Genomic DNA, 21,358 nt, shown 5'->3' on the forward strand with positions numbered 1-21,358 from the left:
AATTTAAGAGGAAAGGGGTCTGACCGATGGAGTCGGCCACAGTGTTGTTTAAGGCGAACTCCGCCCACGGCAGCAGGGATGCCCAATCATCCTGCCTGGCTGAGACAAAATGTTGCAGATATGTCACCAGCATCTGGTTGGCTCTCTCAACCAACCCGTTCGTCTCGGGATGATAGGCCGAGGAGAGATTTAGCTCAATGCTGAGCAGAGAACAGAGCTATCTCCAGAACCGAGACGCAAACTGAGGACCCCAGTCGCTGACAATCTTATCCGGCAGGCAGAAAACATGTTTAATAAACAACGCTGCCAGGCCCCGTGCCAAAGGTAGCCGAGAGAGTGGTACCAGATGCACCATCTTTAAGAAATGATCGGTGGCCACCCAAATGACAGTGCTACCGCTGGACTTGGGCAGACCCACCACAAAGTCCATACCGACCATCTCCCAGGGCCTGTCCGCAACCAGCAGAGGATAGAGTAACCCAGCGGGCTGCTGCCGAGAGGGCCTATTCTGGGCGCAAGAGACGCACGCCCGAATATAGTCCATGACGTCACGGGCCATATGCAGCCACCAGTACGTCCTCGCCAGGAGTTCAGAGGTCCGTTTGATCCTGAAATGGCCACCCACCCTGGATGAATGAGCCCAAGAGAGGACCTCCGGTTGCAGATGGGCAGGAACCAAAGTCTTGCCCGTAGGTACGGACTCGAGGGCAACCGGAGCCACGGTCCTCAGGCTCTCAGATGGGACTATCAGCCGAGGCTCCTCCTCCTCCAATGTCACCACGGAGCGAGAAAGCACATCGGCCCGGACGTTCTTCTCCCCGGAGAGAAAATGCAGTGTGAAATGGAATTGGGAGAAGAACAAGGACCACAAGGACCATCTGGCCTGGCGAGAATTCAGCCACTGGGCTGTCTGTAAATAGACCAAATTTTTGTGGTTGGTGAACACCTGGAATGGGTGGCGAGCCCCCTCCAGGAGGTGTCTCCACTCTGAGAAGGCCAGCTTCATTGCTAGCAACTCCCTGTCCCCGATGGAATAATTCCTCTCCGCCAGTGTGAAGGTCTTAGAGAAGAAGCAGCATGGGTGCTTCCGACCTTGCGAGTCCTTTTGAAAAAGGACCGCTCCAGCACTGACGGAGGAGGCATCCACCTCCAGGATGAAAGGCTTATCTACATCAGGGCGATGTAGAATGGGAGCGCTAGCGAAGTGGGACTTAATGGAGGTGAAGGCCTTGGAGATGGTCTCCGACCACAGTTTTGGATTTACACCCTTCTTGGTGAGGGCTACCAAGGGCGCTACCAACGTTGAGAAATGGGGAATAAATTGGCGATTAGTAACGAAACCCCTGCATGAAGCACTATCACCCGAGAACTTCTCGGGCAACGGGAGGCGGGACAAGGTCTGGGCAGGACTGGCCGTGGAGACCTCTGTAGATGCTTGGACGGCGACCGAGGTAACATCCGCAGTTGAGGTGGAACGCTCTAGCGCTGCCAACCTACCCTCCAGCTGCTGGATGTACCTATGCAGTCGCTGTTCGTCCGCCATTACTAGCCAGACCCTGGTGCTAGGATAATGTTAGGGCTGGCGGAACGCACCAAATTATAAAGTAGTAGCAGGTGCGTTCGCAGCCCGGGGTCCACCGTGCAGAGGTGGTAGACTGCTGCTAGGCAATGGCGGAAGAATAGAGCGGCGTGAAAACAGTCACATGTGGGTTACGTCACCCAGTGTGAACAGGAGCGGACTCTGTTAATTCACAGAGCCGCACAACCGCTGAACGTGGATGCCGTAGCCTGTTTAGCTCACAGAGCCCGGCCAAAGAGTGCACAGCAAGCGGCCACAAGACTCAACCTCCAAGGAAGCGGAGTTAGAGTCCCTCTAGGCCCACTGAGTGCACGGCGTCGCTGCCACGAACACCGCTATAGACGCTGGCTATGGAGTGTGGAGCACTTGCCCTGAGGCGTGCCGAGTCACTGATGAAGACTAATGCCTGACTCAGACTCTGACCTACCTACGCCTATGCCTGGGCGCTAGCAGGCTAGGCTGCGCAACACATGCGTACCAAGGGTAGGGGTTTCATAATGAGTCAGTCACCAGAGACATTCATACGTGCATACATCACTCACTCCTTATAGTCTGAAAATACAGTCTATCCTAGTGCATGGCTGAGCGGCCATGCGAACCTTTTATAGCCGCGAGCGTCCGGGACCTTCCTGGCTTCTCGGATGGGCCAATCCGAACAGGAGCAGGACCTGACCACTTGACCTTTGATCTCCAATGGGAGATCACTCCACAGGCATGCTCAGTGGCACGACATGGGGACTTAGTCCCTGGAGAATCTCGCTGCTGAGCAGCATGTATTGCCATAGCTGTGCCAGAGGTGGCAGCAGCAAGCAAACCCACGGAGCTGGTCTGGGCAGAGCGCCTGGACCGACGAGTTTGCTGAGCAACCTCCTCTGCGGCTGGAGAGGAATGGGAGACCGCTGGAAGTAAGGCTCGGGATTCCCGCTGTGCAGCGACAGGAACCCAACGCCTAACACGGTATCAGACCCTCGGGCAGTGAACCTCCATTTAACAGCATGGAATTTGAAAGGGCACTGCTGAGGAGGAGTGGGTTTTTGGAGAACCTAATTACTACACTACTAAAAAGTAGGAAACCGATCACGACAAAGGCTTATGGGAAAAAATTCCTGTCCACCTCCAGGGTAAGAGTCCAGGATGGGGTTCCAGTTACTAAAATTCTCAAATTTTTACAGAAAGGCCTAGAACAAGGCTTAGCAGACAGTCAATACATTAAAAGGTACTGGTAGCGACTTTAGGCGCTCTGTATAACCATGATGTGGCAGGTAACCCATGGATAGCACGATTCATTAAAGCTGCAGCTAGGTCTAGGCCAATAATTAGTCGAAATTTATCATCGTGGGATATGAATCTGGTACTAACAGGTCCCTCATTCGAGCCTATTGAATCAGCCCCTTTTAAAATCTTATCATTAAAAACAGTTCTACTAGTAGCGCTAACATCAGCTCATAGGGTAAGCGATACTCAGGCCCTGTCTGCAGTACCACCATTTACAAAAATTCTAGAAGATAGTCATCCTAAAGCCTGACCTGGCCTACTTACCTAAAGTAGCATCGCTTTTCCATAGGTCCCAAGAAGTAGTCCTTCCTTCTTTCTGCCCAAATCCTAGGAATAGGGGAGAGGAGATGGTTGGAAAGCCCAACAATAATAATATCACCAACCATCCTGGGTGAAGGAAGGAGCTGGATGGGGAGCTGGAGGAGAGTCCAGGGTGGCTCATTCAGAGTCCTGGAGTGGCAGCCATGGTGTCAGTAGTTTGTGTAAAGCATGGTGGAGTGGCAGTTATGGTGTCAGTGAAGAATTCCTGCAAAGCTTGGTGGAGTGGCAGCTATGGTGTAGAGCTGCACTCAGTTTGCTGGACTCTGTTACTGAGAGCTGCACTCAGTTTGCTGGACTCCGTTGATGGACAGCTGCACTCAGGTGCTGGACTCTGTTGCTCCAAGGCGGCACTCAGTGCTGGACGCAGTTGCTGTAAAGCTGCACCCAGGTGTTGGACACGGTGGAGAAAGATGCACTCAGGTGTTGGTCTCTGTTGCTAGGAGCAAGTGCATCAGAGCAAAGCTAAGTGTTTCCCTGTTTGTCACTTTTCCTCATGTTCGTGTTAGTGCAGCGGTGGGGCCAGTGCCTGCGCCACCCAGCACCCTAGCAAGGGATAGGTGTAGGGTGTGCCAGGGCTACAGGTTCCTGAGCGGCGCCCTGTGTGGAACCGGCATAGAGAACGTTAGGAGCGTTAGGTACACTGACTCAGGGGAGTGCAGGAGGTCTCCACTTTCCCCGTTCCCTATTGGAGGGCCCTCCGTTGTAAATGTTCCCCTTTTCACCTATGTCTTGTTGTCTTGTATCAGTTACCGGCCTGCGAGTCGTGTCACACAGGACATTTACACGTGCCGCGTCCTGTTGTATTAGTTACCGGCCTGCGGGCCGCGTCACTCAGGACTGGGCACTTGACATTATCACCAACCCAGCAAAACAGCTCACAGGAAAAAAAAGGTTACCTGTGCATTTAATCTGTCAGATCCGCCCTGGATCATGACAGCATCGTTCCAAAGAGCTTCAGTGGACCATGGCCGGTGCAGTCGTCCACGGCCGATGCAGTCGTCCTCAGCCATGCAGTCCCCCTGTGCTAGGTTCATGATCCTTGCCTCAGCGACCTGGTTCCTGTTGGTTTCGTCATAGATCAGAGCTAAAGCGTTGAAAAAGACGTTCACAGAAGACCATTCTAGGGCCTGTAGGGACAAGGAAAAAGCCCAGGTCTGAGGGCCCTCTTGCAGTAGGAACATGAGTATTTCCACCCACTGGAACTCATCCCCCTGACAACCAGGCATGCAGGGTAAATAATAACCTACAGCTCTCCCTGAACACCATAAACTGTGTGGGTTTTTTTGTTTGTTTTTTTCTCTCCCGAAAATGTATCCAGAAGAGCCATTACAGGTTTGGGAGAAACCAACTCTACATCAGAATGTACTGATGTTACAACTACTGCCGGCAATGGAGGGTAAGAGGCAGTGTTCATAAAATTAATTATCTGACTTTGCAACTGGTACTGTGATCATTCCTTAGCCAGATCCTGCTTGATCTGCGTCAAATTCGCCACCTGGTCACTGAGCGTGTTAGCAGCCTCCATACTGGCAAAAAAGAAAAACTTATAGGTCAGCTGTGTCTCCCCTCACTGACAATTCGTGAGTCAAGATAGTCAAGGAATCTGAGGTCAATAGCCAGAAGGGAACGTCATAAACAGAGGGAAGAGACAAAAGTGTAGTCAAATAATGGTCCAAGGTCAAAATACTGGGAGGATAGCGGATAAGAGCAAAAGGATTAGGCAAATGTAAGGTCAAAATGAGGTCCAAGGTTAGGCAGCGATAGATCAATAAGCTAGGCACATGGAAAACAAGCCACACAGAGCTGAATCTACAGCTAACTGGGACTGCCAGCTCGGTTAAAAAGCTGAGCAATCCAGGGAACAGGGAGCATCTGGCAAGTGCTCATCACCTCCCAGTCTCAGATTGGACAGCTGAGTGGTCAGCTCCCCCTGCACCAGATAGGACAAATAAGGTGTCAGTCACTGCATTCTAAAACACACAGAGGGGTGGAATCGTTACAATAAAGGGTACAACATCAGCACAGACCCCTATGTGTCCCGTACTAACACTATGCTCACTTCAACTTACTATCCAGGCCTCGATTGGAAAAAGAGCCAAACCTCTTCCAGGTCACGAGTCACCACCACAAACCTCTGGCTCACTATTCCAATTCAGCACTTAATGCTGCATTTTCATCAGAGACAAATTGTTACTCCACTGACTGATTCTTGTCCTTACACATTGCTTAGCAAAATCACTGTTCGCTTTTTGCACTGAACCACCAAATTTTCTAAAATCTCCCTAATTGATGGTCTGTCCCTAGCTACTTCCTGTCACATCACCACTCTACTCCCCATAGCTAGCACCATGCTCTTCTGAGCAATGACTAAGATAATGCTCCTTCCCATGTAAATGATCCTCAGAAGCCTCTCATTTCTTCATCCATTTGAAGCACATGCAATTATACCACAAGACACTGTATTTTATTTATTTTACTCATTTATATAGCGCCATTTATTCCACAGCGCTTTACAGACATTATTGGCACTGTCCCCGATGGGGCTCACCATCTAAATTCCCTATCCGTATGTCTCTGGAGTGTGGTAGGAAACCCACGCAAACACGGGGAGAACATACAAACTCCTTGCAGATGTTGTCGTTTGTGGGATTTGAACCCAGATAAAGACCCAAATCATAGACAGAGAGTGCATGTTGCAATTATGCAGTCAGACAGCACACAGACCAAAAATGCACTTCTCTAAACTTCATGTGGAATCACGCATGTAGCTTTTAATGCCTTTTTTTATAGCCAGATATATGATTGGAGAAGAGTCATTCTTCCTGGTATACCTTTTCTTTCATTTTCAATCAAATTTTGTCTTTGCTTCCAAAATTGTCCGAAAAGTGTGATTCCAGAATCTCTACACTAGCTCTGGAAGAAACCAATCCAATCATAATGACCTTTTCTACCTGTAAATATGAATGATTTGTATGCTCCAGAGAATTGAATAGTCATTTTCTCTATTCAGGAGACTGATCTGAAAGGGATTATGGCTGGAGCTGAAAAACTTATCGATTTCCTGAAACGATCAGATAAAGTAGAGTGGCCAAAATCCTTCACCCTTGCGTTAGAAAGGGGAGAACACCGCAATGTCCTGGATGTTTGGTGCTGTAACAAAGGTGAATCCATGGCAATTACTGGCATAAATAAAGGATTCCCAACATACTAAGTTTTGTGAACATGTTGCAGAAGTTTCAGTGACTTCTTCATATACAGTATATGAATGGGGTTTGCAGAAATCCATGCTCATGCTGCAGAAACAACCTCAACCTGATATATATAGAGTGGATTTCAATCTCCAAGAAAACTTGACACTAGTGATATACTGTACATTGTAAAGTCTATAAACGGATCGGCATTTTAGGTACTAGGTAACTACCTTTTGGCATACCTTATGACTCTTCTGATTGATAGGACCATTGCGACATTATGCCTGTGTCACAGCTCAATGATGATGTTGTACCAGGCCTATTAATCAGAAAAGCCACAAGGAATTGCCGGCTGGGCTCTTCTGCAGATCTGTGTGTTAGACTCTAATATTGAACTGACATTATATCTTAATTGTCTACTAGACTATTAGCTTAGGAGTACCGTATATCTCTTAGATTATATTATGTTTCTTAAATTCAGATTATCAAATGGCTATTAGATTAGCAATATAAATTTAGATTACTGTAAGTCTTTAGATTATTTATCTTTTAGATTAGGAGTATATATATTAGGTTACTTTGCAATTTTTTTTCGTATTTCATTGCACTTATAATTACAAGCAGATCCATGTGCTAAGACCCCCACCAACTGCTCAACTATGTCCCCTTCCTTTTAATTTGTACAGCTCAGGAAACTGGGGTGCTGAGCTCCTGTCTGAATGCACATACAGCGCGGAGTGTCTATTCAGTAGAAATCCTCTCTATTGAATCTGTACCCGGTTGTGTGTGCACACTAGGCAGTGAAGCCTATCCTCTCTATTGAATCTGTATCCGGTTGTGTGTGCACTAGGTAATGAACCCATCCTCTCTATTGAATATGTCCCCGGTTGTGTGTGTACTAGCCAATGAAGCCTATGCTCTCTTTTGAATCTGTACCCGGTTGTGTGTGCACACTAGGCAGTGAAGCCTATCCTCTCTATTAAATCTATACCCGGTTGTGTGTGCACACTAGGCAATGAAGCCTATGCTCTCTATTGAATTTGTACCCGGCTGTGTGTGCACTAGCCAATGAAGTCTATGCTCGCTATTGAATCTGTACCCGGTTGTGTGTTCACACTAGGCAATGAAGCCTATCCTCTCTATTGAATCTGTACCCGGTTGTGTGTGGACACTAGGCCATGAAGCCTATCCTCTCTATTGATTCTGTACCCGGCTGTGTGTGCACTAGGCAATGAAGCCTATCCTCTCTATTGAATCTGTACCCGGTTGTGTGTGCACACTAGGCAATGAAGCCTATCCTCTCTAATGAATCTGTACCAGGTTGTGTGTGCACTAAGCAATGAAGCCTATGATCTCTATTGAATCTGTACCCGGTTGTGTGTGCACACTAGGCAGTGAAGCCTATCCTCTCTATTGAATCTGTACCCGGTTGTGTGTGGACACTAGGCCATGAAGCCTATCCTCTCTATTGAATCTGTACCTGGCTGTGTGTGAGGACACTAGGCAATGAAGCCTATTCTCTCTATTGAATCTGTACCCGGTTGTGTGTGCACTAGCCAATGAAGCCTATGCTCACTATTGAATCTGTACCTGGTTGTGTGTTCACACTAGGCAATGAAGCCTATCCTCTCTATTGAATCTGTACCTGGCTGTGTGTGAGGACACTAGGCAATGAAGCCTATTCTCTCTATTGAATCTGTACCCGGTTGTGTGTGCACTAGGTAATGAAACCTATGCTCTCTATTGAATCTGTACCCGGTTCTGTGTGCACACTAGGCAGTGAAGCCTATCCTCTCTATTGAATCTGTACTCGGTTGTGTGTGCAGTAGGTATTGAAGCCTATGCTCTCTATTGAATCTGTACCCGGTTATGTGCACTCCTGTCTGCAGAGCTGCCAGCATACCTCTCGGGGGAAAGTTTTGAGCGATCGGTGGTCTCAGGATCCGGACCCCTACCGATATATGCTTGTAATGATTAGTGAAATCCAATATGAAAAAACATTATAAAGGTTTAATTATTTTTTAGTCAACTTTATACTAAAGCTGGAGGTCAGACTGTGAATAGAAGGTAATATTAATTTTGCCTTCTTGATCTCAATTTTCACCATGCTCAGTGAATGCCAGATCCACATTGGTCGAATGAACTCTTGGGTCATTTATGGTGTCATTGCCGAATATATATATATATATATATATATATATATATATATATATATATATATATATATATATATATATATATATACCGCAAAACACACTCATTGTGAAATATATTATTGCAGATTCTAAAAATGCTCCCCGACCAAATTGCTATTCGCGATATAATGTTTTTATTTTCTTTCTCTGTTTCAGATTGTCCCAGTCCTGCCGATGAACCGATGGAGGAGTCGGGAGAAGAAAATAGTGTTCTTACAGTCCAGTTCACAGAAGAGGCAGAGTCTGATGACTGTTTTCAGTCAGGTGATTGATTTAAGGAGCATTTGTTAGTATAGAAAATCATACATCTATCTTTCCATGGGTCGACATTTTTCTATCTGAAACTTTCTGTGCTCATTCTGGTATGGCACCATTTGAGTTGTAGGTATATTACGTTGTATATGATATAAAAACACATTTATTAAAATGCTTGCATTCATTGCTTGATGTGGAATATACATATTAGCTATATATTCTTTCATTAAGACCACTGGGGTAAAACTGCCTTTTTTTTTTTTTTTAATAATGTGGTTTTTGTTATTTTAATTACATTTTACATACATACATTATTGTACTTGTTTTTTTTATTATGTACACTCCTCCTCATGGAATATATGGCGCTATAATAATACAAAATCATTGGGTTTGCCACATAAACCATAGGAAACAGTCTGGAGATGTTCATTGGATTCTATAAGCGTCAAACAACCTAAAAGCAAACCAGGATAGGACAAGAACAATATAGTGCCTCCTAACCTGGGGGTGGAAGGCGGTCCGATGGGTGTCGCAGGTCCGGATCCCGCGCCTCCCATCTTCTTGCAATGCCACCCTACTGTTGCTTCATGGTTCCCCGGCATCGCGCTCCTGCTCCTATATTACTTTCCTTATTGAAAAGATCTACTGAACACTCTATAAATGATAAAGAAAGCAGTTAAATATTTAGAATGAAAATTGAATATCTAACCAGTGCATTTTATATCGGAAATCTATAGCTCTGGTTGTTTGTTTACTCTTTAAGTGTGTAAATCTAACAGTGTTATTTCATCTTCTTCTATTTCAGCTTTTCCAGTGCTGTCCAATGCCAGTAAAGCTGCGGGTCCCCAACTGATGAGTAAGTCTCCGAACTTACTGAAAGGAACTGGAAACCAGCACTGTTACCAGTTCTTGTATAGAACTACTTATATAGCATTCTTCCGATGAAGAAATAACCAAACGCATGATCATGTCTGACACTTCCATTCTGTATGCTCACCTGACACTAATCTTACATGGCTGCCAATTTTTTTTTTTTTTTTAAAGCCCTATTCAGGAGTGCTATGACTCCAGTGGGGAAGGAAATAAAAAGGTACCCGTCACAGAAAGGATATAGATAGAGAGAGAGATATATATATATATATATATATATATATATATATATATATATATATATATATATATATATATATATATATATATATATATACACATGCATACAGCTTTACATTTTTGTCACCCTTAAAAGTTTCAGATCACCAAGCAAATTTAAATATGAGACACAGATAATACAAGGAAATACAAAATGCAGTTTTTAAATGAAGGTTTTTATTGTTAATGGAAAAAGAAATACAAACCTAAAGGGCCTTGTGTACTAATAAAAAATGTCATAGCCACACGCAGGATTACTGCATGTGGATTACTGCCACACCTGTTCTCAGTCCAGAAATCACTTAAATAGGACGTGCCTGTCAAAGTGAAGTAGACCTAAAAAGATCCTTAAAAGCTAGACATCATGCTGCGATCCAAAGAAATTTTGGAACAAGTGAGAAACAAAGTAATTGAGATCTATCAGTCTGGGAAAGGTTATAAAGCTAAAGCTTTGTGACTCCATCATGCCAAAGTAAGAACCATTATCCACAAATTGCAAAAACATGGAACAGTGGTGAACCTTCCAAGGAGTGGCTGGCTGACCAAAATTACCTCGAGCATAGCGACGACTCATCCAAAGCCTCACAAAAGACCCCACAACAACACCCAAAGAACTGCAGGCCTCACTTGCTTCAGTTAAGGTCAGTGTTCATGAATATCATAAGAAAGAGACTGAGCAAAAATGGCTTGCATGGCCGAATTCCAAGACAAAAAAACACTGCTGAGCAATAGGAACATAAAAGCTTTTCTTAGTTTTGCAGAAAACTTCTTGCTGATCCCCAAGACTTTTGGGAGAATACTGTGTGGACTGACGAGACAAAAGTTGAAGGTGTATGTCCCTTTACACTTGGCGTAGAAGTAACACAACATTTCAAAAAAGGAACATCATACCCACAGTAAAATATGTTGGTGGTAGTGAGATGGTTTGGGGCTGTTTTGCTGCTTCGGGACCTGGAAGACTTGCTGTGGTAAATGGAACCATGAATTCTTCTGTCTATGAAAAAATCTTGAAGGAGCATGTCTGGCCATCTGTTCGTGACCTTAAGCTGAAGCGCACTTGGGTTAGCCAGCAGGACAATGATCCAAAACACATCAAGTCCATCTCTGAGCGGCATCAGAAAAGCAAAATTAAGACTTTGGAGTGGCCTTAATTTGATTTGAGATGCTGTGGCAAGACCTTAAAAAGACAGTTCATGCTTGGAAACCCTCCAACGTGGCTGAATTACCACAATACTTCATTGTAAAAGACTCCTTGCCAGTCATCACAAATGCCTGATTGCAGTTGTTGCTGCTAAGGGTGGCCCAACCAGTTATTAGGTTTAGGGGCAATCACTTTTTCACACAGGGACCTGGAGGTTTGGATTTCTTTTTCCATTAGTAATAAAGACTTTAATTTATAAACTGCATTTTGTGTTTACTTGTGTTATTTTTGTCTAATATTTAAATTTGTTTGGTGACCTGAAGCATTCTAAGTGTGACATACATGCGAAAGAAAAGAAAATCAGGAAGGAGGCAAATACTTTTTCACACAAGTGTATATTAAATTATCTGTAGTTGCAGATGATGTGTGACTTCGACAATCTATGTCAATATTACCAAGACACTCTGAAACTTAATTGACGCAAATTAATAATAATTTCCAATATGAATGGTGAGATCATTGACTTAGATTTTTAGTTGAGCAAAAATAAGGTTGGTAGTTGATGAATCGCCCATTTAGCCTGAAAGGAACTTTAGCCTAAATAATGGGGAGATCGATTGTCTATCGATTTTCTTGACCGTTTGATAACGTGCCAAATGTATCACATTGGATCATGCGGAGATGATAAATGTGATGTATTATTTGACACACTTATTCATCTTTATACCACCTCATACCAAGGGCAAAAGTGTATAAAACATTTAAAAGGTAATCTGGGTCGCTTCACTCGGACCAGCAGAAATCTGTAGCGAGGAAGTTGCTGTTCCATCTTCACCTCCCCATGTGGAAGTGAACAAAACTGTATTACCCCTTTAATAAATATGGTGCAGTGCATGTGCAATAGAATTCTAGCTCCATCTTAGCTAGACTTGGACTATTTCCAAAAATGCTAAAAGCCTCTGTAGCTAGATTTCTGCAAAGACCCTTATTTCTAGCCTATTAGTATAATGTATACTATATGCTGTATCCTGCTACAGCTGTTTTCTATATGAATTTACTGCCATCCAGTGGTCAGCTGCAGTATGCGGCTGTAAATTCTGTATGTATTTTTCCTTCACCAGTGATGACTTTTTCTGTGATGGCTGATTTATTATTATTATTCACTTTTTATATACCAGGTTCCACACACAGATCAATTAAAGATATCAAGCTGAGAAGATATCAAGAAGAACTGGCCCAGCCTGCATACAACGGGAAGAATACCATCGTATGTGCTCCAACAGGTCTGTTTATATGAATGAGTAGAATGCTAAGTTTTGGGTTCTTTTTATTTCTTTTTATCTTTTGAAAATGTGTTTTATAAGAAAATTGTATAAAGCGTCATCATTGAGCTATTCAACCTTTTTTGGTGTGTGTTTTGTTTTTTGTTTTTTTTTGTTTTTTTAAGAACAAGCAACCTGTGTTGTTGAATCTGAACCTGGTGTCGGATCTGCCAGCAGTATGTTTTGAGAGCAGGAGAATCTGAGGAGATTGATCCATATCGGGGCGATTTTTGTGTGTGGGACAAGTTGACCTTTTCATTTATACCATTTTTTTCTTGTGTGGCTCTATGATGTAAATGCTAAATTTTGGTATTTTTTCTTCCGGTGTTCACCATGCGGGTTAAAATAGGATAGTTTTATACCTAGGTTCTTTTGTTTTTACGTAAACTTTTATTTATTCACTTAACTGTCGGCACATTTTATCCTTCGATGTACTAATGTAAAACTAACAACTAGTACTATATGTACACGTGTACAGGGAGGGTTAGCTGTCATTGAGATGCACTATCCTTCCCCTATTGGATTCCTAAGCGTAAAAAGTAGGGATTTCAATTAGCAAGTTACAAGTTAGAGAAAAATCTTGACAGCAACAACTGCAAACAGTCTTCATCGCTGGAATCAGATCACGTGCTGCATACGCTGCAGCTGCACTTGCTCTACAAGTCTGTCTCAAATTTTAGAGTATATAGCGGTGTTATATACTCATGGTGGATTAGTAATGCAAACTCATATTCTCTTACTACATGATTTGTAAGGCCATTTGACGTTATACCTCCAAGTTCCCCTCCAATCCTGCTGACCTGACAGTCATGGAATAGAATTTGAGCTCGGCAACTACAAGCGGGGATACTTTACTAGAATAACATAGAAGCAGTCATTCAAAATTAATACATGCTGCTGGCTCTGATTAAGCGACTATCCCACAAGCAATCCCCCGTGGATAGGTGATAAATATATGACTCTGAGAACAGGGATCCCGTGCATAAATGGAGTGGTAGTGGGCATGTGTGACTGCCGCTTCTTTCACTATTTAGCTCTCTTGGAGTGGAAGTACACGTTTGAGCAATGTTTTGGAGCCATCCTTATACAATCCCATTCATAAATAGACACACGACATCCAGTTGCCAGACTCCACCAACTATTTATTTCTCACCTAACCTGTGATTAAATGTTGGTGGTCAGGCAACCCCTTTTTAAAAGGTATTCTCAAATTGACTCTTGAGCAACTCACAGCTATGCAGTCTCATTACTTCCTGGTTGCTTAGAGAGTGGGTGCTCCTCCTTGAATGACTGTTCTGATCCAAAAGTTTATTCCTGCTAGTGCACATTAGCTGTCAGTTTTTGTTTGAATCTACATTATTATGAATATACAGTGGGTACGGAAAGTATTCAGACCCCTTTAAATTTTTCACTTTGTTTCATTGCAGCCATTTGGTAAATTCAATAAAGTTCATTTTTTTTCTCATTAATGTACACTCTGCACCCCATCTTGACTGAAAAACCCCCAGAAATGTAGAACTTTTTGCAAATTTATTAAAAAAAGAAAAACAAATATCACATGGTCATAAGTATTCATACCCTTTGCTCAGTAATGAGTAGAAGCACCCTTTTGAGATAGTACAGCCATGAGTCGTCTTGGAAATGATGCAACAAGTTTTTCACACCTGGATTCAGGGATCCTCTGCCATTCTTCCTTGTAGATCCTCTCCAGTTCCGTCAGGTTGGATGGTGAATAGCTATTTTCAGGTCTCTCCAGAGATGCATAATTGGATTTAGGTCAGGGCTCTGGCCCTCTGGCTGGGCTAATTAATAATGGTCACAGAGTTGTTCCATAGCCACTCCTTTTTTATTTTTAGCTGTGTGCTTAGGGTCATTGTCTTTTTGGAAGGTGAACCTTTGGCCAAGTCTGAAGTCCAGAGAACTCTGGAAGAGGTTTTCAACCAGGATATCTCTGTACTTGGCCGCATTCATGTTTCCTTCAATGGCAACCAGTTGTCCTGTCCCTGCAGCTGAAAAACACCCCCATAGCATGATGCTGACACCACCATGTTTCACTGTTGGGATTGTATTGGGCAAGTGATGAGCAGTGCCTGGCTTTCTCCACACATACCGCTTAGAATTATCACCAAAAATGTCTATTTTGTGTCTCATCAGAACAGAGAATCTTATTTGTCATAGTCTGGGAGTCCTTCATGTGTGTTTTTTTTTTTTTTTTTTTTTTTTTTTAAGCAAACTCAATGCGGTCTTTCATATGTCTTGCACTGAGGAAAGGCTTCTGTTGGGCCACTCTGCCATAAAGGCCCGACTGTTGGAGGGCTGCAGTGATAGTTGACTTTGTGGAACTTTCTCCCATTTCCCTACTGCATCTCTGGAGCTCAGCTGCAGTTATCTTGGGGTTCTTCTTTACCTCTCTCACCAAGGCTGTTCTCTCACAATTGCTCAGTTTGGCTGGATGGCCAGGTCTAGGAAGACTTCTAGTGGTCCCAAACTTCTTCCATTTAAGGATTATGAAGGCCACTGTGCTCTTAGGAACCTTGAGTACTGCAGAAATTCTTTTGTAACCTTGGCCAGATCTGTGCCTTGCCACAATTCTGTCTGAGCTCCTTGGCCAGTTCCTTTTGACCTCATGATTCTCATTTGGTCTGACATGCACTGTGAGCTGTGAGGTCTTATATAGACAGGTGTGTGCCTTTACAAATCAAGTCCTATCAGTTTAATTAAACAAAACTGGACTCCAATGAAGGAGCAGAACCATCTGAAGTAGGATCACAAGGAATTGGACAGCATGTGACTTAAATATGAGTGTCTGAGCAAAGGGTCTGAATACTTATGGCCACATGATATTTCAGTTGTTTTTTATTAATACATTTGCAAAAATTTCTGTTTTTTTTTTTTTTTTTTTTTTTCAGTCAAGATGGGGTGCAGAGTGTACATTAATGAGAAAAAAAATAAACATTTTTGAATTTGCCAAATGGCTGCAATGAAATAAGGAGTGAAAAATTTAAAGGGGTCTGAATACTTTCTGTGCCCACTGTATTTATGTGTAGAAATAATAGTGCCTTTGAACATGTAAAGAGCTCACTAAAGTGAGAACGTTGATTAGGAGAACTGCTCTGGAACCTGCTGATGAGGGCTGAGGACTGGTGATTTTACAGTACTGATAGCAGCCTAAGAGATGAGAGGGAAGGAGGTCAGCAGCTAACTACTACTGTATAGAAATCAGTGGGCTGGAGAGGGCTGACTGGAATGTTAGGAGTTTACCCCTCTCCTGGAATGTAACTGCTGCTCAGACAGCCATGGTGTGGAAACCATCAATACACCATGTAAGATAAGAGCTCTCAGAGCAGGAAAATGAAATGCAGTCTAACTAATTAACCAACCAATTTAATAGCTTGAGACTACCCATTTAAATTAAATACCTGCAATGTGTCTCTTAACAGGATCAGGGAAGACATTTGTGGCATTATCAATTTGTGATCATCATCTAAAATCTTTGCCGCAAGGACAAAAGGGGAAGATTGTGTTTATGGCTACAAAAGTTCCCGTGTATGAGCAACAGAAATCTGTTTTCTGCGAATACTTTGACAATACTAGGTATGTACTATTTTGCCAAGAGAACATTTATTCTTGGACAAATGGATTCAGGAGACGACCTAAAATCCCTTCTAAATGTCAGCAGCCACAACAAGTAAGGCCTCGGCGGATGTGGAGTGATTCTAATAGTCATTTCTATCTCTCTTTCTGCAGATATACAGTTGTCGGTGTATCTGGAGAAGACAGTGAAAATGCTCCGGTGGGAAGGATCATAGAAGATAGTGACATAATCATTCTGACTCCTCAGATTCTTGTCAACTGTCTCAATGATGAAAGTGTGCCGTCTCTTTCCATTTTTACATTATTGATTTTTGATGAATGTCATAATACAATTGGGCACCACCCCTACAATGTATTAATGTTTCACTACTTAGACCTGAAGCTCGGCTGCCCAGATCAAAAACGTCCTCAGGTAAAGTACATTTGCTATTGACCGTATGTGTCATAGTGTTTATATAAAGCCCTGTCACTTCATGACATTTCAACCGGATGAGGAACATAACTCGTTTTGTTTTAAGATCTAATTGTAGTTTTGTGGGAGGGTCCTTGGTCCAAACTTTGTTTCAAGAAACATAATCACAATCATTGGTCTTTATTTCCAAAGCTTCTGACGGGGAATACCTGTGTTGGCTTTGTCAAGATAAGGCTGGTTTCACATTAGCGTTTTTTAGCGTAGCGCATCATGCGCCATGTGCCTCTGTGTTTAACATGGCGGGCACATAGTCTAGTGTTTGTATGCGTTTTCATGCGCATGCGTGTTTTTTTGTAGTGTACGCCTAGGCGCGCCGGACGCAACCTGTTGCATTTTTGGTCCGTCCAACCTGTGTCAAAAAAACGCATGCGCACGGAATGCGACAAAATAACACATTACAGTCTATGGGAACGCAGGCGTGCGTATGGATATTCACACACCTGCGTTTAAAATCGCATGCGTTTTAAGAGTTAGCATGGCTAGAAGCTGGTTAAAATGCATGCGTCTAAAAAAAGTAAACGCATGCAAAACGCATGATGCGTTTTTTGCATGCTTTTCTATTGCGCACGAAACGCTGCGCAAATGTGAAACTACTTTAGCCTAAGATAACCATTTTAATATGGTGTCTTAAAAAAAATATATATATATATATATATATATATATATATATATATATATATATATATATTTTAATCAAAACCATTTTTATTTTGACAGTCACAATGTCCCAGCAATACATATTACATTTTTGTATTACATAGCACTGTAAATCCATCCATTTTCAAGGTCTTAAAAGATACTTGTAGATTGTGAGCCTCGCGGGCAGGGTCCGCTCTCATCCTGTACCAGTCGTGACTTGTATTGTTTAAGATTACTGTACTTGTATGTATTATGTATACCCCTCCTCACATGTAAAGCGCCATGGAATAAATGGCTCTAAAATAATAATATTTAAAGCAATGCTCACTTGCAGGACCCCAGGTGTTCCTCCTTAGGTTGCCTCACTCTTCTTCCTGCTGGGTTCATTATTTACCTACTACATAAAGGAGATCTGTCAGCAGGATCAACCATCCAAAGCCATCTATATAGGCATGCAGTTCATAGGAAGCTGAATAAAATGATATCTGCGATACAATAACTTATTCGAGAGAAATCAACATTTTTAGTATATGCAAATGAGCTGTTCCAGGCTATGGGCAGGACAGAGATCTGCATAAGAATCTGTCTCCAGAGACCATTTTGGGGTATACATGACATGGAGGTGATTCAAATTTTTACAAAGGTTGTTTTTTTTACTTTTTTTAGTCCCGTTAAGAGACTTGAACCTGTGATCGTCTGCTCACTTAAAACCTATATACTGCAATACTATAGTAATGCAGTATGTAGTAAAAATCATGGTCTCCAATGAATTCCAGCCACAGGCCAGTCTTCACATAGTACTGTCATGACTGGGGATGATCGAATAGCTTTGGATAAGAGCTTATCCAAATAGCTATAGTGCTTCCTGAATAGCTGCACTGGGAACCCAGACACCTGGAGCGATCCCGATGATCAGCTGTTCGGCGCCGCAGCTGCGTGTGTTGCGGCTGTGGGACAGTCACAAAACATGTATGGAGAGCCTGTTTGTTGTGACTGTCACACAGCCGCGATATGCAGCTGCAGTGCCGAACAGTTGATTATCAGGAGCGCTCCAGGGATCCGGGTTCTTGAGGCAGCTCTTCGGAAATCGCTATAGCTATTCGGATAAGCACTTCTCCGAAGCTATTCGATCATCCCTAGTCATGACATTGTTTTCCCCTATAATAGCGTCGTGGTGAAAGGCATATGGAACAGCATGCACCCAGCTCCCCTTACAATTTCCCACCCATGGTTTGCATACTTTAAATGCCACTGTTAGAGATTGGATAATGTCAGATGGAGCACGCTGCTGTTAGAGGCATTTCCCAAGAAAGATGCGGGCTCAGGTTCCTGAGCCTGCATCAAAGACAAGGACCAGTATATTGCGAATGTGTTAAAGGGGTTGGACACGTTATTTTTATTTTAACAAATGTTTTGAGAATATGATCTTTTGGCCCATATTGATATATAATTTTTACAGGTTTTTGTCTTTAATCACAGATGGCACAGCTCTTTTGTCCAACAGCCTCCTCCAACTGTAAAACACTACACATGGGAAGTAATTTTAAATTGGAGGAGACTATTGGACAGGCTGCTGGTGGAAGAACAAGAGAGGAGTGAGGGAGGCTGCCCAAAGAATTACAGAAGGAGACCCTGTAATTAGAAAGTACCACAAAATAATGTCCCCAACACGTTAATAAAATATAGTGATACACTCCTTTTTGCGTCATCTAGGATTTGGAAAAAAAATATTCATTTTTTTTTTTTTTTAGTTTATTTTATAGAGAAACATTACCATTCTTGTCCACAAGCCATGTTTGATATTGCAGCTAAGACTCATGCATTTTAATTAAAATGGGCTGCAATACCAAAAATACCCCATGGACCATAGAGGCACTATAATTAAAATATTAGCGCCTTTTAATCATTGTCATTCTTACCGTGCAGATAATTGGATTAACAGCCTCAGTCGGCACTGGAAAGTCCCGCAATCGATTGGAGACTATGAACTATATTAGTAGACTTTGTGCTTGTTTGGACATTGAAGAAATCTCCACTGTGAGAGAAAATCTAGAAGAGCTGGAGAGAGTTGTGTATAAGCCACAGAAAGGTAAGATGGGCCCCGAGTTCATCGTCATTGGTCAGTCTCCTGTTCATTTACCTCAAGAACAGTCAGTTACGACAGAGCCATTCTCATATTATTAGTGGAGGTTTCCAGATTTTACAAAAACTAAGCTAACTCTATGGATTTGGTCTTCATTGCAGACGTCCGGGAAACTACACAACGTGACAATGATCCGTTTGCTGAAGTTATAAAGAAAATCATGGCAGAAATAGAACAGATGGCCAAATCAATTTTTCCTCATATTGGTAATGATATGTGATGAATCTTAAAAAGTTCAGATTTGGACTTAATTAGCTGTTACAAAACTGCTACCTATGGTGCAATCACATTTGCATATTAGTGACTATAGTAATTTCCTTTTTTTCACATATAACTTTTTTTTTCACTTTCCTGTTTTTTTTTCCATACATGTATTTTGTTATGTGCATGCTGTTGTGTATTTTTTTGTGTAAATGCAGCATGTTTCAATGAGGACTGTTTTTAACCCAGAGAAGTCAAAGGCTTCTATTTAAAAATGTGTTGCGTATTTATATAGCTCCAGTGCGAATATTCAGCATTTCTGCAATATTTCATGTAAATACTTATGTCTCCCCCAAAAACTGAGAAAAGTATTCAAGGAGTGATACCTTTATTGGCTAACCAGAGAAATTATATTTGCAAGCTTTCAGGGCTCAGAAGGCCCCTTCATCAGGCTAGATTACAAGTGAATCACTGAGAAGAGACGGCAACATTTAAATAGGAATTACAACAGAACATGAGGTGATACAGGCCAAGGAAATCAAATTAAGGTTTTCGTTACTCATGCAGATGAGGTGGAAGTGTTTTATTAGAGATCTGAAGATCTTCTTGTGGAGGTGTGAACTGTGTCCATGTAATGAGTCATGAATCCAGGTGTCAAATTGAGTCCTATGGTTAGAGATTGAAACATATTTATAAATTTGAACTCCCAAATTTTTCTTTCTCTGTCACTATTAAAATGACCTTTCAATATCAGGACTTTTAGATCTGCCAAGCTGTGTCCAGGTCTAGAGAAGTGTATTCCTACAGGTGTGTCCAGCTCATTTTTAATAGTGTGTCTATGCAGATTCATCCTTGTTTGGAGTTTTTGCTTAGTTTCCCCGATGTATGTCCCTGCATTGCACCTTGTACACTGTATCATGTACACTACATTGGAGGATGTACATGAAAAAGAGTCCATCATCTTATAGTCCTGATTTGTGTTGGGTATGGGGACTTTATCTGTTGGTGATATGTGGGTGCAGGTCTTGCATTTCTTACTGTTACAGGGGACTGTGCCTGTCTCTGATGGTGATGCGAGGGCACTTCTGACAAGGATATTCCTTAGGTTGGGAGGCTGTTTGTAGGAGAGCAGTGGCAGTTCTGGGAATATTGCCTTCAGTCTGTGGTCTCTGTGGAATATGGGTTGGAGGTCAGCGCCAATTTTCCTTAAAACGTTCATGTGAGGGTTGCACGTGACCACAAGCGGCACCCTGTTATACTCCTTCTGTTTGTAATCCAGGAGGCTGCTTTTTGGGATGCTTGTAGCTCTGTGGATATGTTCATCGATTACAAGTGGATGATATCCTTGGTTTAGGAATGTTTTCCTAAGTGATAGTAGTTGTAGTTTTCTATCCTCGTTGTCTGAACAGATCCGAATGTACCTTAGAGCTTGACTGTAGATTATTGTGAGAGACACACAAAAAAATCAATCTACAGTCAAGCTCTAAGGTACATTCGGATCTGTTATTAAGTATTCTTTTGTTGGGTTTTTTTTTTTCTTATATCTTTAGACAAAACATCCTTGTTTTGGAAATTTTTATGGAGTTTTAGATATTTTAGTGTTTTTTTTGTTTGTTTTTTCTTTTACATTCAGTGTGTATGGATTTTATTTTTAGCTCTTTATTTTCCCCCACACAAGCTATTTGAAAATCATTATTAAAAAAAAAAAGCTGTGCACATTATTAGGACCCAAAAAATGCTAGTGCAGAATAAAAGGGCCAAAAAAGCATATGCTGTACAGGGAAATGGAAATATCAATTAATAAGTGGGTAGAAGTTGGTGGAGGCGCATTGGACACCACAAACTACTTGCTGCCAGTGTTTGCTATGCACTACAACACTA

General features: G+C 42.4%; 1 protein-coding gene across 1 annotated transcript in view; it reads left to right on the forward strand.

The window, feature by feature from the left end:
- Positions 1-21,358, forward strand: part of RIGI (RNA sensor RIG-I) — a 145,780-nt gene that overhangs the window by 69,687 nt on the left and 54,735 nt on the right. Inside the window, exons 5-12 of the mRNA XM_073552463.1 lie at positions 6,186-6,336; positions 8,718-8,825; positions 9,622-9,672; positions 12,285-12,389; positions 15,869-16,022; positions 16,176-16,434; positions 19,060-19,222; positions 19,378-19,482. Of these exons, the coding sequence (XP_073408564.1) occupies positions 6,186-6,336; positions 8,718-8,825; positions 9,622-9,672; positions 12,285-12,389; positions 15,869-16,022; positions 16,176-16,434; positions 19,060-19,222; positions 19,378-19,482 (1,096 nt within the window). The remainder of the gene's footprint in view (positions 1-6,185; positions 6,337-8,717; positions 8,826-9,621; positions 9,673-12,284; positions 12,390-15,868; positions 16,023-16,175; positions 16,435-19,059; positions 19,223-19,377; positions 19,483-21,358) is intronic.

Source organism: Dendrobates tinctorius, unplaced genomic scaffold (genome assembly GCF_039654945.1).
Source record: "Dendrobates tinctorius isolate UK_male_01 unplaced genomic scaffold, ASM3965494v1 ptg000191l, whole genome shotgun sequence".
Lineage (NCBI taxonomy): Eukaryota > Metazoa > Chordata > Amphibia > Anura > Dendrobatidae > Dendrobates > Dendrobates tinctorius.